This window comes from Pocillopora damicornis, chromosome 2, assembly GCF_964200805.1.
Source record: "Pocillopora damicornis chromosome 2, jaPocDami1.2, whole genome shotgun sequence".
NCBI lineage: Eukaryota > Metazoa > Cnidaria > Anthozoa > Scleractinia > Pocilloporidae > Pocillopora > Pocillopora damicornis.
This window is the reverse complement of record NC_142671.1, coordinates 10,468,068-10,482,188: the sequence shown is the minus strand read 5'-3', so window position 1 is coordinate 10,482,188 and position 14,121 is coordinate 10,468,068. Positions and strand designations below refer to the sequence as shown.

The 14,121-nt window shown below is 39.2% G+C and overlaps 1 protein-coding gene across 1 annotated transcript in view; it reads left to right on the top strand.

The window, feature by feature from the left end:
- The window catches only part of LOC113670902 (ectopic P granules protein 5 homolog), a 38,436-nt gene that overhangs the window by 10,486 nt on the left and 13,829 nt on the right, over nt 1-14,121 (top strand). Inside the window, exons 13-34 of the mRNA XM_027187114.2 lie at nt 104-272; nt 478-666; nt 1,627-1,793; nt 1,887-2,032; nt 2,611-2,751; nt 3,503-3,667; nt 4,429-4,578; nt 4,992-5,163; nt 5,629-5,794; nt 6,160-6,300; nt 6,639-6,759; nt 7,145-7,242; nt 7,827-7,929; nt 8,812-8,910; nt 9,059-9,196; nt 9,728-9,894; nt 10,589-10,804; nt 11,524-11,647; nt 11,811-11,961; nt 12,285-12,456; nt 13,095-13,185; nt 13,456-13,518. Coding sequence (XP_027042915.2) covers nt 104-272; nt 478-666; nt 1,627-1,793; nt 1,887-2,032; nt 2,611-2,751; nt 3,503-3,667; nt 4,429-4,578; nt 4,992-5,163; nt 5,629-5,794; nt 6,160-6,300; nt 6,639-6,759; nt 7,145-7,242; nt 7,827-7,929; nt 8,812-8,910; nt 9,059-9,196; nt 9,728-9,894; nt 10,589-10,804; nt 11,524-11,647; nt 11,811-11,961; nt 12,285-12,456; nt 13,095-13,185; nt 13,456-13,518 — 3,149 coding nt within the window. The remainder of the gene's footprint in view (nt 1-103; nt 273-477; nt 667-1,626; nt 1,794-1,886; nt 2,033-2,610; nt 2,752-3,502; nt 3,668-4,428; nt 4,579-4,991; nt 5,164-5,628; nt 5,795-6,159; nt 6,301-6,638; nt 6,760-7,144; nt 7,243-7,826; nt 7,930-8,811; nt 8,911-9,058; nt 9,197-9,727; nt 9,895-10,588; nt 10,805-11,523; nt 11,648-11,810; nt 11,962-12,284; nt 12,457-13,094; nt 13,186-13,455; nt 13,519-14,121) is intronic.

Sequence of the window (14,121 nt, the reverse complement as noted above, 5' to 3'; positions counted from 1 at the left end):
AGTGCATACATATGGCAAATGATCAGATAACAAAGAAGATGAAATTTGTTGCATTGTTTTTATCTTGATTTAGGTGTAATATTAATCTTCAATCATTTTTTAGATGATTGTCTAATCGAGTCACACTACCATGTGGAGCACACATCAAGCCGCGATATAATGAGAATGTTGGCTTTTGCATCTTGTGTTGTATGTGTGATGGGAAGGGCATTCCGAACTTATGAGAAAGTGCGCTATAGAGCATTTGTCAAAAGAGTGGGACGAACTATAAGGTATTTGGAAACTTGGAACAAAATGTTACAGGTTTACTTATAGACAATAAACATTTTCATGAAATAATGCTTTTCATCTTGCAAAGTAAAGGATTATCCTATGTCTGTTTCTCTTCATCAGTGTTAAATTTGAGTTTCAAGGATGTTAAATTTTAACCAATTCTCAGATACAGGTAGAATACTTATCTAGAAAAAATTATTTCAGGCAGGTTGTACAGTATGTTCTGGACCACTGGTCAGATTTTCGAAGTTGGAGAGTGAATGTATGTGGAGAATCTGAGAATGCCATTCCAGATTCTTTCCATTCTGGTAATCAATACTCATTACAAAGACTTCAAATAGAGGTTGATCAGTTCTTTCTCCGTGCTGCACAACAGATCATTTCTGCACACAGGTATGTACATTTATCCAAAATACTCAGCAGACATCCAGATTGTTTTGAAATGATATGGTAGGAGTACAGTGTTACAGGGTATATGCCAGTAAGTGCAAATAGCAAGATTAAAATTGTGTTCAATTTTGTACCCTTAATCACAATAGTTTAACATCTATAACAGGTTAGAGTAATTGCAACATTTCTGTTTGCTTTGGTTAAAGAATTTTAAACTTTAACTCATTCCTTTATCTCTAATAGTAGCAGCATTGTTGTAGTTTGATGATTAAAACCACAATTTTGATTAATCTGTTTATCAATGAAGGGCAAAATTACTGAGTGCTGATTGGTTGAGAGAGAGAGGGCATTTTTTTCTTAATCAAGGGCATTTTTAGTAATCAAGAGAGGGCATGATTACCTGTTAATGATTGGCTAATCCGTGCGCGCGTGATTTTCCTTCGTATAAATTTTGCCCTTTATTGTAGTCCCAAGTAATCCCATGAGACCTCGTACTATTGAGGATTAATTGCACGAGAGTTTTCAAAATTTTCCAAAATTGCCCGAGTCGCAAAGCGAAAATTTTTGGAAAATTTTGAAAACTCTCGTGCAATTAATCCTTAATAGTACTTGGCCTCATGTGATTACCTATACTAATTCTTTAAAATTGGAAATTGAAAAGCTAAACTCAAGCTTCCATTCTCCAAATCAGTGACTGAGGATCAAATTTTGATTCCAGACTTTTTCCCAACTCTTGTGTTTCGGATGGCATCTAAGAAAATTTCATTACCTTGTACGGTGTATGGCAGCTTGCATTTTTTAAAAAATGAATGTTATTAACTATAGTTCCAAAAGATGTACTGTAGGCTCAAGAGAGGATATTCAGCTAACCTTGGGGCCATACAATAAATATATGTCTACCATGATTATTATTTTGCTTGTACATTACTGAATATGCTAAACGCAATGTAATTTGTGTCATAGGCTGGGTGCTTGGCAGTTTTTGGCAGATATGCCCTTTCGCAGTGTTTCCTCCAAAACTCTCTGGAAGCTGTTTTGGGCACTCCATGTAGATGTCACCAAACTTGATTCTGTAGAGAGCATTAACCAAGAAGATTCCATGAGGGAAGATTGGAGAGATGTACTGGAAAGTGAGTATTAATGGAAAAAAAACTAAAAATGTGCATGATAGTTAAATATTGAATGGAAAATTTATGAGATTTTGATCTTGTTACTAAATTTAGGTAGACAGGGGGAATTTACAGACCAACTGGCCAGAATGTCACAGTCAGAAGCCATATTTTTGCTTACTACATTTACTAACATTGCCACATCCAGAGATCGCAAGGAAAGGGAGCTAATAGAAGCCATTAGCACAGAGGTTTACAAGGTATAGAATTTACTTAGAGGCCCCAAATTTGAGGACTCTCACTGGTAAAAACAATAATTTTGCATATAAGTTATCAAATTTACTTTTTCTTTACTTGGTAAACAAGTACCAGTAAGTATGCATGAATCATTTGGGGGAGGGGGTGGGGGTGGGGATCCAAAAGTCCTAAGATGCCTTGGGGATCACCCCTTCCCCCCCCCCCCCCCATGACCTTTGAGAGACTTAGAAACCATGTAACGGTGGTCAGAATGTGCAAATTAGAAGAATCTACACACCACGGATTATTCACTGCTCACTTAAGAAAATGTCTCCTTAAGTGAAACATAGGGTGTATTTTTACAGTTGGGTACCAAGTAGTCTGGTTGTGACACAGTGTAACCTCCCTCCCCCTCCCCCTCCCCCTCCCCTCCTTTAAAAAATCCTGGCTACCTGACCGATTACTCTGAGTTGAGAGTTTACCCTTCTAGTTGATATTACACAGTCTTATCACAAAGTTATTAGGAAATGTGCAATGTAGGACAGTAGCAAAGGATTCTGTAAAGAAACTGCCCTTGACTGATGTCTTTTTCTTATTAAAGGTTTCCTTCATAGCCAGTCAAACCAGGGAGTCATCTTCTAAGACTGGAAGACATCTTCTGGGAACCATTTCTAGTGTCCATCCCTTTGTGATATCGGTTTTGCTTGAGAATGTCAGCGCCACACTGGATATTATTGGGAAGGTAAACACTGACCAAGTATTGTGTCTCACAGTTTCAGAATGATGCGACTAGTACCAGAGAAGTAAGCTTTGGAAGTGATCTTTAACCAAATAGACCAATATGCACTGCGTGAGATTCCTACACGTCATACGGCTAAATATTCTCACTTGATTTTAAAAAAATTTGAATGGCAGCATTACGTTGTGTAGTAATTATGGAAATTTTGTGTGAAATGATTGAATTTTGTGGGGAAAGAAGGTGGTTACTCGTATTAAAGAAAAGAAAACATGACACAATTCAATTTGTAGTCTAATGGGTAATAAATAGTTCACACAAATTTCACTCGGGAGGAACAAGAGTTTCCTTCGTAATATTTTTTAAGAAAAGAGACATAGAATGATGAATCAAAGCTTCCAACCAGGCCATCGTTATTAGCGGTGCGGCACAAGCTTTTCTTTGGCGCGGGTAAGTTCTTAAAAAGCTTGAGCAAAACGAGCCAGCGAGAGGTCTTCGAGGGATCTGGGACCAATAATAGTGCCAGACCACTTGCAGACGTCTCGCTGGTTAGTGCTTCCCAAGGCCCCAAACGTTCACGCGGGCGGAGAAACGCTCGTGATGAAGGTTACTGGTAGCCGCTCAGAACTCAGGAACAGTTGTGATACTTACTTCTCTCTCACATGCCTTTTTCGGTTCTTACTATAGTTATATCATATGTTGTCTATTGGCAAGCAAATGCACAACAAAATGGCGTCATCACTTTTATTTTTCTCAGGCTTGTGTCTACCTGTTCAGTGGTTTATCAGTTCATCTGTGGCATCCAACATACAGGAACATGGACTGCATTAAATCCTGGTTGTTGAAAGCTGATTTGTCCTCTCCAGAAAATCAGCTTGCGCGTTATATTATTTCAAACTTAAACTGGGGACAAATGGGAGAGGTTTGTAGAAACAGAGTCTTGTTTTGTACTGCATGATACTGTCTTTGAGTAAAAGTTAACCTTAATTCACTCCACTGTAAGTCGTTTTGCGGCAACTATTGTGAAGTTCCATTGAACATAGAGTAGATAACGGCTTTATTCGTTTTTCGTGCCCTTTAATTCGCCAGTTCGGAGTTGATTAGTCTGTACCTTCGTCTCCAAGCAGTGAAAGAGCTAAAATTGAAAGTCAAATGTTCAACTTCGCACTATTTTCTCGTTTATTGACAGAAGTAATTTAATATTTTGGTTCCTGCGTGGTACTTACTAAAATAATTATTCACCTTAGTGTTTGCGAAAGTGGCGGATATTTACCTCCACTTCGCATGATAATTGTTGATTGCAGGTAATAATTATGAAGAAGGAATAAAAAAAAACAAACAAACCAGCTACTTTTACAGCAATCATAAAAGTTAACATGATTATAAATGAACCAAAAGTCAAAGCAAAAGCAAAGCAATCACAACGGCCGACAAGAAGAAAGAAAAATATCTTTAAGAGCCAATCAGAACTCAAAGTTAAACCAACCAAATTACCTAAAGCGCGGGAAAACGCGGGCGTCCAAGTCATGGTTGCTTTTTTTTTTGCATCTGATTGGTTGAAAGACTGGTGGCAGTTTTCTGGACCAATCACAGAGCGAAGTAAAGCAAAACCGGTGTAATCCCAGATTACTTTCGACACTCAATTGAAGAATTGCTCTATTGTTTACGTCTTTCTTTTGCTAGTCAGGAGAGGGTGATAAACTGTTTTTGCACCAGTGCTGGCACAGGGCTGTGGCAGTGTCACTAGTGGAGGTGTCAGCGCTTCGTTTACCCAAAATGCCAGGAGGAATATCACATGAGGCATTTAAAGAAGACACTGGACTTCTTAAACAGGTTTTTAAAAGCCAAAGATCTTGATATGTAAAGTGTCATTTATCTCGCAATGTAGTGCTCCCATTGTGGATCCTAATGTTCTGACTGCATACAGTCACCAATGAGCTATGATACCAAGAAAGTTGTATGAGACTTATATCTTATTATGTTGTGCGCTGTCTTTTTGTGGCTGCATGAAGTTTGAATTTGATCAGTCTGTTGAGCAGTGTACTCATACGTCTTGAACTTTTCTTTGTGACATTCTACACCGTTTAGGCATATCGTGGCTGTACATAATATTATTCGCGCACATTACTGAAAAAGGCAGCTTTTTATTTGCTGATTGGTGTTTTGGATATCACCCGAATTCACCCCCATTTGTTTTGTATACCCCTGGTGGAATGGTATGATGCGAGAGTTATTTCTTTTGTTAGGTGACACTGATTGCTACAACGTCATACAATCGACTGATGCAGCCAAATTATGAGCAGCAGCTGTATGACTGGCTGTGGGAAGTCATGCTCTCTCTAAGGCTTCACCCAGATGATTTACCAACACCAGTCATGCAGTTCACTCAGCGACTTCCAAATGAAGATGAGTTAGAAGGTGACTTAGCAATTTATAATGGAGAATAAATTTCGTCTCGGGAATAACTTGAAAGAACAGTGTTACCTGTGAACTTTATTCCTCTGACGATCGTTAGAGGGAATGAGGGGCACTCGTGGAATACTGAATTGGTTCTGTGTAGCATGTTGTGTTTAACCCACTCCTCGTTAAGACAAAAAGTGAAATTTTTCCTTCCCTAAATCCGAGATATAAAGTTGCATTTGCTAGTATAATCTATTTCACACCCTGCGTCGAAAGAGTGTGTGAGACCCCATCTGATTTCGGACCCAACGTGTTAAACATCAATCTCCATCATATTTTATAACCTTTCTCCGAGGTACCCACGTAGCTATGTAACTTGCATAAGGTAAGGACTCGGAAAATCCTTAACTCTCTTGAGACCGTATGCATGGTTAATTTCAAGCTTTTAGATGTCCTGAAAGCCCTCTCTATTTATGTTAACAGCAAGTGAAGAAGGAGGACCAGGTTTTGCGAGCCTCGTGAAATCGTTGTCAAAAGAAACACTTGTGCTTCCTAATGAGAGTTCCCTTTCAAGTATGACTCATGCTATTAAGGCCAGTGGACAACTTGCTAGTTATGCTGCGGTAGCAATGACTACCATCGGTACCAGGTAAGTACAAGAATGAAATAACGTTTACTCGGCGACGTATTTGAAACTCTTGTACTAAAAATATAGATTGAATAGAAAGCAAATTGCTTTGTCAAAATTTCCAACTCAGGTGTCAGATAATGTAGTCGACTATTAACAAACCATAGCAGGAGAGTTTATTTCCTCAGATATATCCTGATGAAGGACAGAATGAGGGATCAGAACCTCTCACCTCCTGATCTGAAATTGAGCACCCCAAGCCAGTGATCCACGCTACTTCCACTTTTCGTCGCTTCCTCTCCTCTTTTAAAGGAGCCGGCTGTATAGCACAAGCTTCTCAAATTGTCGCCAAACGTTGTACTCAATTTTTTTTGTTTATTTTACAGTCGTGATCTCTTTTTGGGTGAGGGTCTGGATTACTTAACCGTCATATTAAATGAGAGGTGTTTTGATGCAGCGCTGAGGATTATTGCGAATGTGACACCCATGTTTTTTGGTTGCCATGAGAAACTTACACAGGAAGCAAGGTATTGAGAGCTATTCTGTGGTTTGACTATTTATCATTCTTTTTTTAAGTGAAATTTCTAATTTCGATCATCCAGGTCAAAACCCTTTAAACCCAAAGAGTGACCAGCTTCTATTTTTTTCCCTTACAGAAATATTGCTTAATCATTCAATAGGATCATAAGAATAAAGGAAATGATCGCCAACCTAAGAGGCTTTGATTGTTAAACAAACTCTCCTGGTCAGTACCAAGGGGAGTGTATAGCGAAGAGTTTGGAGAATATGGATACTGATGTTAGGGTGTAAAGGGTTAGAATCATGTATTGTTGTCAATATCAATTTGAGTGATTAACATTCACAGGTTTGTGACAGCAATCCATCGTTTGAGCCAACTTGACAATGACAACGCAGGTTATGCTGAAAAACTGCTTCAAGCGTCCACTGTGGGCCCGTACTGTAAGAGGCTGGTGGGAATTATTCAGGTAAAAATGGAATATCGATTTAGAAGTCGTTGAAGGTAGATAAACCACCGTAGCAAATTTTAAAAGCTGACGTAATGAGCGGTACAAAATGATAAATCCCGTAATGATGATTTTTATGACATGGAATGATATAGTGCAAGATCGTCAGCTAGTCACTATTAAAATCAACCAATCAGATACAAGACGAAAACCAATCATGCTTGGTCAGTCGTGTTTCTCTCGCGCTTCTGGCAGTCCACAGCTTTTCCCTTATCGGCTCGTGGTGACACTTTATTGCCAATGCTCTCTTTTTGGCTTCACGCCACTTAGTTGAAATGCATTGTGATTTGGAATTCTAGCACTTAATGGAGAAACAAATGTTTGTAACCTTTCCTTCTCTGTACAGGGCCATGTTCAGAAGTTTCAAGCTCCTGGTATGGTTGGCTCAATAAGTGTGGTGGAATTCTGGTTACTTACGTTGTGCACGCTGCCATACTGGTACAGGTCAGTGATGGTAATCAATGTAGTAGCAGGAACAGTGTAGCTACAGCATGCAAACACTGGTTTTGAAAAGTAGAAACGGCTAAAATGGTAGTTATTTAAAATTTGTATAAATGTACAAGCGTTCTATCAAAAATGCTGCAATCTTATTGGCTGCGCTATTCACTATCTATATTTGTGGGGTAGTTTTTCGCACGTAACGTGACTTATTTGTATCTTTATTCGATACAAATATGAGCCTGTCTTGCGGGTAAATTTATAAGAAAACGATAAGATCATGTGCTCTCGATTTCTTTGCGTGATACTTGATTCAGGCTTCCCCCTAATCGTCTAGCACGCAAAAGCAATTTTGAGCTCACAATCTGATTGTTAAATAGCAAACAGCATTAAGATAGAATCATAAACCCCATTAATGCTTAAGTATTTGTATGAATCAGCGGGTGGAGGGGGGGGAGGGAAGGGCAAGAAGCTCTTGAATTGTCTACTTTTTGGAAAGCTCAAGATTATGAATGAGTTTTGAAAATGAAGTTGTGATTGTGTTATAGGTTACTTGAATGTGTACGAATCACATGCTGATTTTTTTTCAGAGATGTTAGTGTACAGTTTCTTATTGATAACCTGATCAAAATAGCTTTGAGAATTGAAGGCAGCCTTTCCGTGATACAAACCCACCTTATGGATGCTTACAAGGTGTGTGTAGAATCGAAACTGTTTGTGTGGTGTTGCACCAGATTTGTTGGTTAGAAGATAGTTTACCAAATTCGAAATAGTCACCTGTATATAGTTAAATTGTCGGGTGAAGATGGTTTTGGAAAAACGCAAGTGCTGCATTACGTAACTAATGTTTTGGCATGCTGGGTGTGGATCAACTTTTGAGTCAGGTGAATAGTTGCTTGTCAGACTAAAATTATTGTTCGATTTGCTGTAGAGTTATTGTCGCACGTTTTGATAAAAGAGTGTTTTTGTCATAAATTATCTACTTATAATGCTCCAGTAGTTGTTGAGAAGATTCTCTAATAAGTTATTCACCAAGTACGAATGATAAATTTTACGACTCGTTTGTTTCCATAATTTTCCACCGAGTGTGAATAGCAATCCGAAATTGCTTTGGTTTTCGTTCACGGAGTTCTTCTATTGGTTAAAAAAAATACGCCTCTGTCTTAGTCAATCAGATGCATAACTTCTTGTCTAAGGTCTACGATACCAGATTGAAAAATTGCTCTGTATGTAAGTAATTCTTAGCATAATGATTGTAGATATATGAAGATCATATATGTGCACTGCGGTGAAGAAACGAGTATGAGAGATCCTCGCAGCTATGAACACTACTGAACTAGTAATTGAAATAAGACCTGAAAAAAAAATTTTCAGGCCGTATGGGATTTGAACCCATGACCTCTGTGATACGGGTGCAGCGCTCTACCAACTGAGCTAACAAGCCAACTGGGAGCTGGTCATTATATTGGATCCAAATAAACCATCCAAGTGATGAATAATGATTCCGAGCATGTTGCCTAGAACCGAATAACTGGAGAACATGATCTACATGGTTTTTTTTCACATTTTTTTAAGGTGCTGCTCAGAGAAACCGGAAGTCAAGGAGTGATAGCGTCTCTTTTCTCATGGGTGACTTCAAGTAGTACTGCTCCTCCTGTGCTGTGGGAAATTAAGGTGGAATAAACTTGACAGCGTAGTGTAGCATAGTAGTTTTAAGTTCTTTTTAGATGTAGGTAACTGGAGATTTAGGGGTATGATTAAACATGCATGTGTTACGTGTTAGTGAATCTCGAAATTTAATTTTTATTTTTCCTGTTTAAAGGCCTCTCCAGATTACAGTTACTATGCTTATTGTGTACTGTGCATGGAAACTCAGATGGAAGAGAACTGTGGACTGTCTGTCGAAATAAATAAAAGGCTGCTGAACAAACCAGATGCGACAGTTGATGCAGTGTTGAAGGTGATGCTAATGAAGTTGTACAAGTTTACCTACTTACTCTCCTTAAGGAAGGTTCTAGAAAGAAATCTCGTGAGTTAATAGTTTTGATTTTATCAGTTGCACAACTTCTGGGTGGCTCTGTTTCCATTGATTCCAAGTCGCACTGAAGTTTGAATTGATGGATTTTGTTGTGTACAAAAAATGAGGTAAAATCGGGGAAAAAACCTCGCAGCAAGGATACGGAATCAACAGCACACATTTTACAACAGGTCCATGATTCGAACTCAGATAACTGCGCTCACCTGAGCGCGCGAAACTCACCCACCAGAGCGAGGCAAATGGTTGTTATGAAGAAGAACTTAATTGGGTGTATCTGGAAAATCTTTTTCATGAAGCATTGAAGAATTTTGTTTGAAATGTTCTGTGCTTAGTGATATTCCTATTTCACACCGTAACCATCTCTCAATGAGGAGCAAACAAGTAAATCAAACAAGTAGCATAACTTCATAATTTTTTTATGGCTTCTACTACTTTTTTTTACATCCATTTCAGAAAGTAGTGAAGAAGATGAAATTGTCGTGGACGCCTCTCGTGTCCAGTCTTTCCATCTATCGTTGGGCTAATCAAGCAATGGTGACAGAGGTTGATCATGCCATGCTGCCTTTGATTTGGCAACGATTTTTTAGTCTTTATCTCCAGAGACCGGTCACTGAACCTGGGTGAGTGCCTAAGGGTTTGGTATGAACAGAAGTTGGGAAGGGAAGGGAACTTATCGTAATTTCGAAATTAAGCCGGGGTTGCATCGTTCTTGCGCCACTCGGTGGCCTCGGATTGGCTTAAAGAACTTGCGTCAGCTTCTTAATGAATCAAATGCACCAATAAAACCTACTCACGACTCTGATACTCATGTTTTCCTCGTGTTCATATATCTGCAATGAGTTTTTATTGTCTCTTGGCTCCTGAAACATTTCCCTTGACCCTGATTACCTTATGGTTGACTTGGTTCTGGTTTTCCACAGTCAAAGCGATGGTCCAAATATACAACAATAAAATTTATCAATCATGTGATGCGATAGTTGTGTTGCTATAACGTTTTAGAGACGTTTATGTAACCTGTGTATGCTGTGCATTGACAAGGATCAAAGAATGAATTCTAAATAATGAAGTCCCAAACAATCCCCATATTTTTTTGCGGGCTTAGGATATGAGTAGTGCATCTTCTGAGGTAGATCAGTTGGCTAGGAGCGAAAAGAAAAAAAGGCAAATGAACAAACTAGTACTGAGAATAATCGCTGTTAGTGTCCTTTACTCATTTTTTACATCTTGGCAAACTTAAAGAGAAAGAGTGAGGCGCTATTAATTGTTTCTATTCTGATCAAGGATGAAATCTGACATGTGTTTCGTTTATTCCAGCCTTGCGCAGCGATCTGGTGTAGGGTATCGTTTCTTTGATAGCCAGAGTTATAGCTCCATGTTGAAAAAAATGAAGCAGAGACTGCAAGCCACAGCGGAACATCACCGGAATCGATCCGTGGAGACCGGGGCAGACCATGATGCAGTCACTGATGGTGACAGGGAAATAAGCAAGCAGTTTGAACAAACTAGAGCATTGCACGAAAAACTTACAGGGTATGGTGTCGAAGAAATTGTTTTTTCAATAAAGCTTTCGTTGTAATTACATGTATAGTGAAGTCGGGATGTGTGAAGCGTAAATAACTCGTTCTTACCTTTATTTGAGCTAGGGTTTCATTTCTGGAAGCCGAATGTAACGCAGCACTGTGATTTTACCCCGAGTATCTCTTGTCACTAGTGTCTCATCCAATTTTGTAGGTTCAAGGAGGTTCACGATAAAATAACTCTCATGTACGAGTTTTGATTCGTTTCTCAGCTGAAAGAAAAAAAAATTGGAATGGAAGAGAGGGGAATGGGGCTAAGCATAACGCAAACTTTATGGGAATTTGGGGGAAATTGGAATGAAACTGTTCGCTCAGAGAGATACGAAACCAAAGATTTTGTCCCAATGTCCAACGAGACTAGATTGTTAAAATTTTTCCACTATTATTGTTATTTTGAATTTGTGTTTATCGAATTTCCAGAATGTTAAATTCAGTTATTTAGTTATTTGGCTCATTTTTTGACGAATAACCATACCGCAGATCTTTATCATAGATCGCCTGTTGATACAAGTTGATCTCCTGAGACAACAATGGACAGTTCAACCATTTATTTTTAAGATAACGGACAAGAATATGAAGTTTTATGCCTCATAATAAAGAAACATGCTTAATTTAAATAAAAAATTAAAGATTTCTCATCAGCCTCTCACACTGTTAATATTCTCATGGTAGGTTTTATCAAACACTGGCGTTGTGGTTGGATGAACCGAGACTTCACGACCCCAGTCTGTACCTACCGTCATTGCCGCCTCCTTATGATGCAGTCAGACTTGAGGCTTTACTCAAACCAGTACAGGTATGTAAACTATTATCTTAACCCTTTCACTCTCAGCATTCACCATTACGAAAGTTCTCCTTCCAATTGTAGCACACTTTTAAGCAGATCTACCTTAATTGAGCATCGCATTGAATATTACAATTATTTTTAATGATTCGTTTTATTTTTCCTGTTTTGTTAGGAACCTTGGTTTGATTTGATATTCGTGAAAAAGATTGATATGGAAATCACCGAGTCTGTGCGTTGTTGGGTAAAACACGCCCTGGGACCTCAAAAGAACCCCCCTGAGAGTAAAGCCACTGGTCAGTGGAACGACAGGAGTCCTGAAACAGGTACCAAATGGGCAAGCACCTTTTAGCACCTAGCACCCGCTTAATTTGTACACAATCTTTTTTTCTAGTTCGCGTTCGACAAACCCTTTCCGGCTTTTATTTCCGCTCGCCCTGTGGACAGTTATTAAAAGAAACAGGTGGTCTTCAAACGGACTAGATCAACACCGCCAACACTGAGATAATTTGACATGGAAATAAAAACGACACGAATTGTATCTGTGTATATTCGAATGTTAGCTGGAATTGGCTGTGTGTCGTTCCGGTTGCATTAAATGCACGGTGAGATTTAATCAAGTTGGTGTATTTTCTTTCCTACTTTCAAGCCGCCTCGAGGATTGTTAGAAGGATGAAGACGCACCCTGCACCGCTCCCTCCTCCCCCTGTGAAGAGATTAGAACCCATTTTACCCTCCATGACAGATGCGACTTTGATGAACAAACAGAAGTTATTGGGCATAGTTTACAGTCAACTACAGGGAATAGTCGCACATGCAAGGTTTAGTTGCAAATATCGCTATTTTTATCGGAAAACTTTTCGTTTTTATGCTAAAGTGCAGAACATCTCCTTGGAATTGTTTAAGAACCTTGGGATTTTGGTTACCACAATATTTATAGATATCTTCTCAGCAATTACTCCACGAATGAGCATTGGATTTGAGTTAGCTGTAACTAGCTCATCTGTCAAGTGAGAATGGAATGATTGTTTATTGAGAAACGCCCAATGCGGAATATATCAAAAACTGCGACAAACACCGCTAAAGGATGTTTCTTTTTTCTCGGGAAAAGCAACTCATAAACTATGGTCTAAAAACCAGTTAAACTCAGGAACTGCAAAATAATGTAGCTAAACTCCCAGAAACATTTGTCGGGACACTTACTGCCTCCGCTGCTCCTCTCAATGTTGGTCTGCGAGATGTTATAGACACATTTGCAATTAACAACATTGGCTGGGGGGGAGGGGTGAAAGAACATCATAGACCTACCCCAAGTAATTACGTCTGGGAGTGTAGTTTCTATTTCAACCCTGTTTACATTATACCTTTAGACAAACGAAGAACTTTATCTTTCAAAACCATATCCTGTTATTGAGATATCACTTCTTGCAAAACCACTTATCTTCTGTACATTTTACAGACAGTTTTGTGGACTTGTTGGTCAACACGTTTCCTTGGACATTGAGTATATCGAGTTAATACCTAAAATGTACTCAAACGAGATGTCCCAGGTAAGGCGTGATGATTTACCTTCTTGTTACTGGTTGATTCTTGAGCTTAGAATTGTTGATAACATCATTGTTTTCATTTTATAAATACAGTGGATTACAACTTCAATTAGACGTCAAGACCAAGGGATTTGCTATCAATATTGGCAGCAGCCTATTAGCTTCCAAAGCTACAGATTAAAGTACAAGTCCTATTAGCCCCTTACAAAACTGGTGTTGGAAATTCGTATTTTTGTTTCAATACTGAATTTTTTTATCGCTTTCCGTCTTCAGGTTGTAGTTCAAGTTCCTTGTCGCAAACATCAGTGTCGAGGGCCTGCCACTCTCACCGTAAAGGTAACAGATCACTTTTGTTTCTTCCCAGCAGGAGAGGGAACGTTAAAATGTCTGTAACTGACTACCTTATCTTAGTAGAGAAGGTTTCAATTAAGTGTCGAAGTACTTTGGGATTCCATCGGTTTTGAATCACTGCGCGCTGTGATTGGCAGTGAACACACACCACACTCTCGACCTATCAAATGCAGCTTAAAACAACTCATATCACTCATGTTTCCCCGTGTCAGGGCACTTTACCGTAGTTTGCTTTGAGATAAATTGGTTGCTTGCGTAGATAAGTACCAAAGAGGTTAAAAGACAACTGAACGGAACGGGAATGGCTAAGATAGCGAATATTAACACGGATTGAAAATAACGGACTTTTATGCCAAACTATCGAAGACTGTACGAACGAGTGTACGGACGAGTGTACGAACGAGTGTACGAACGAGTGTACGAACGAGGGTACGAACGAGTGTACGAACGAGGGTACGAACGAGGGTACGAACGAGTGTACGAACGAGGGTACGAACGAGTGTACGAACGAGTGTACGAACGAGTGTACGAACGAGTGTACGAACGAGTGTACGGACGAGGGTACGAACGAGTGTACGAACGAGTGTA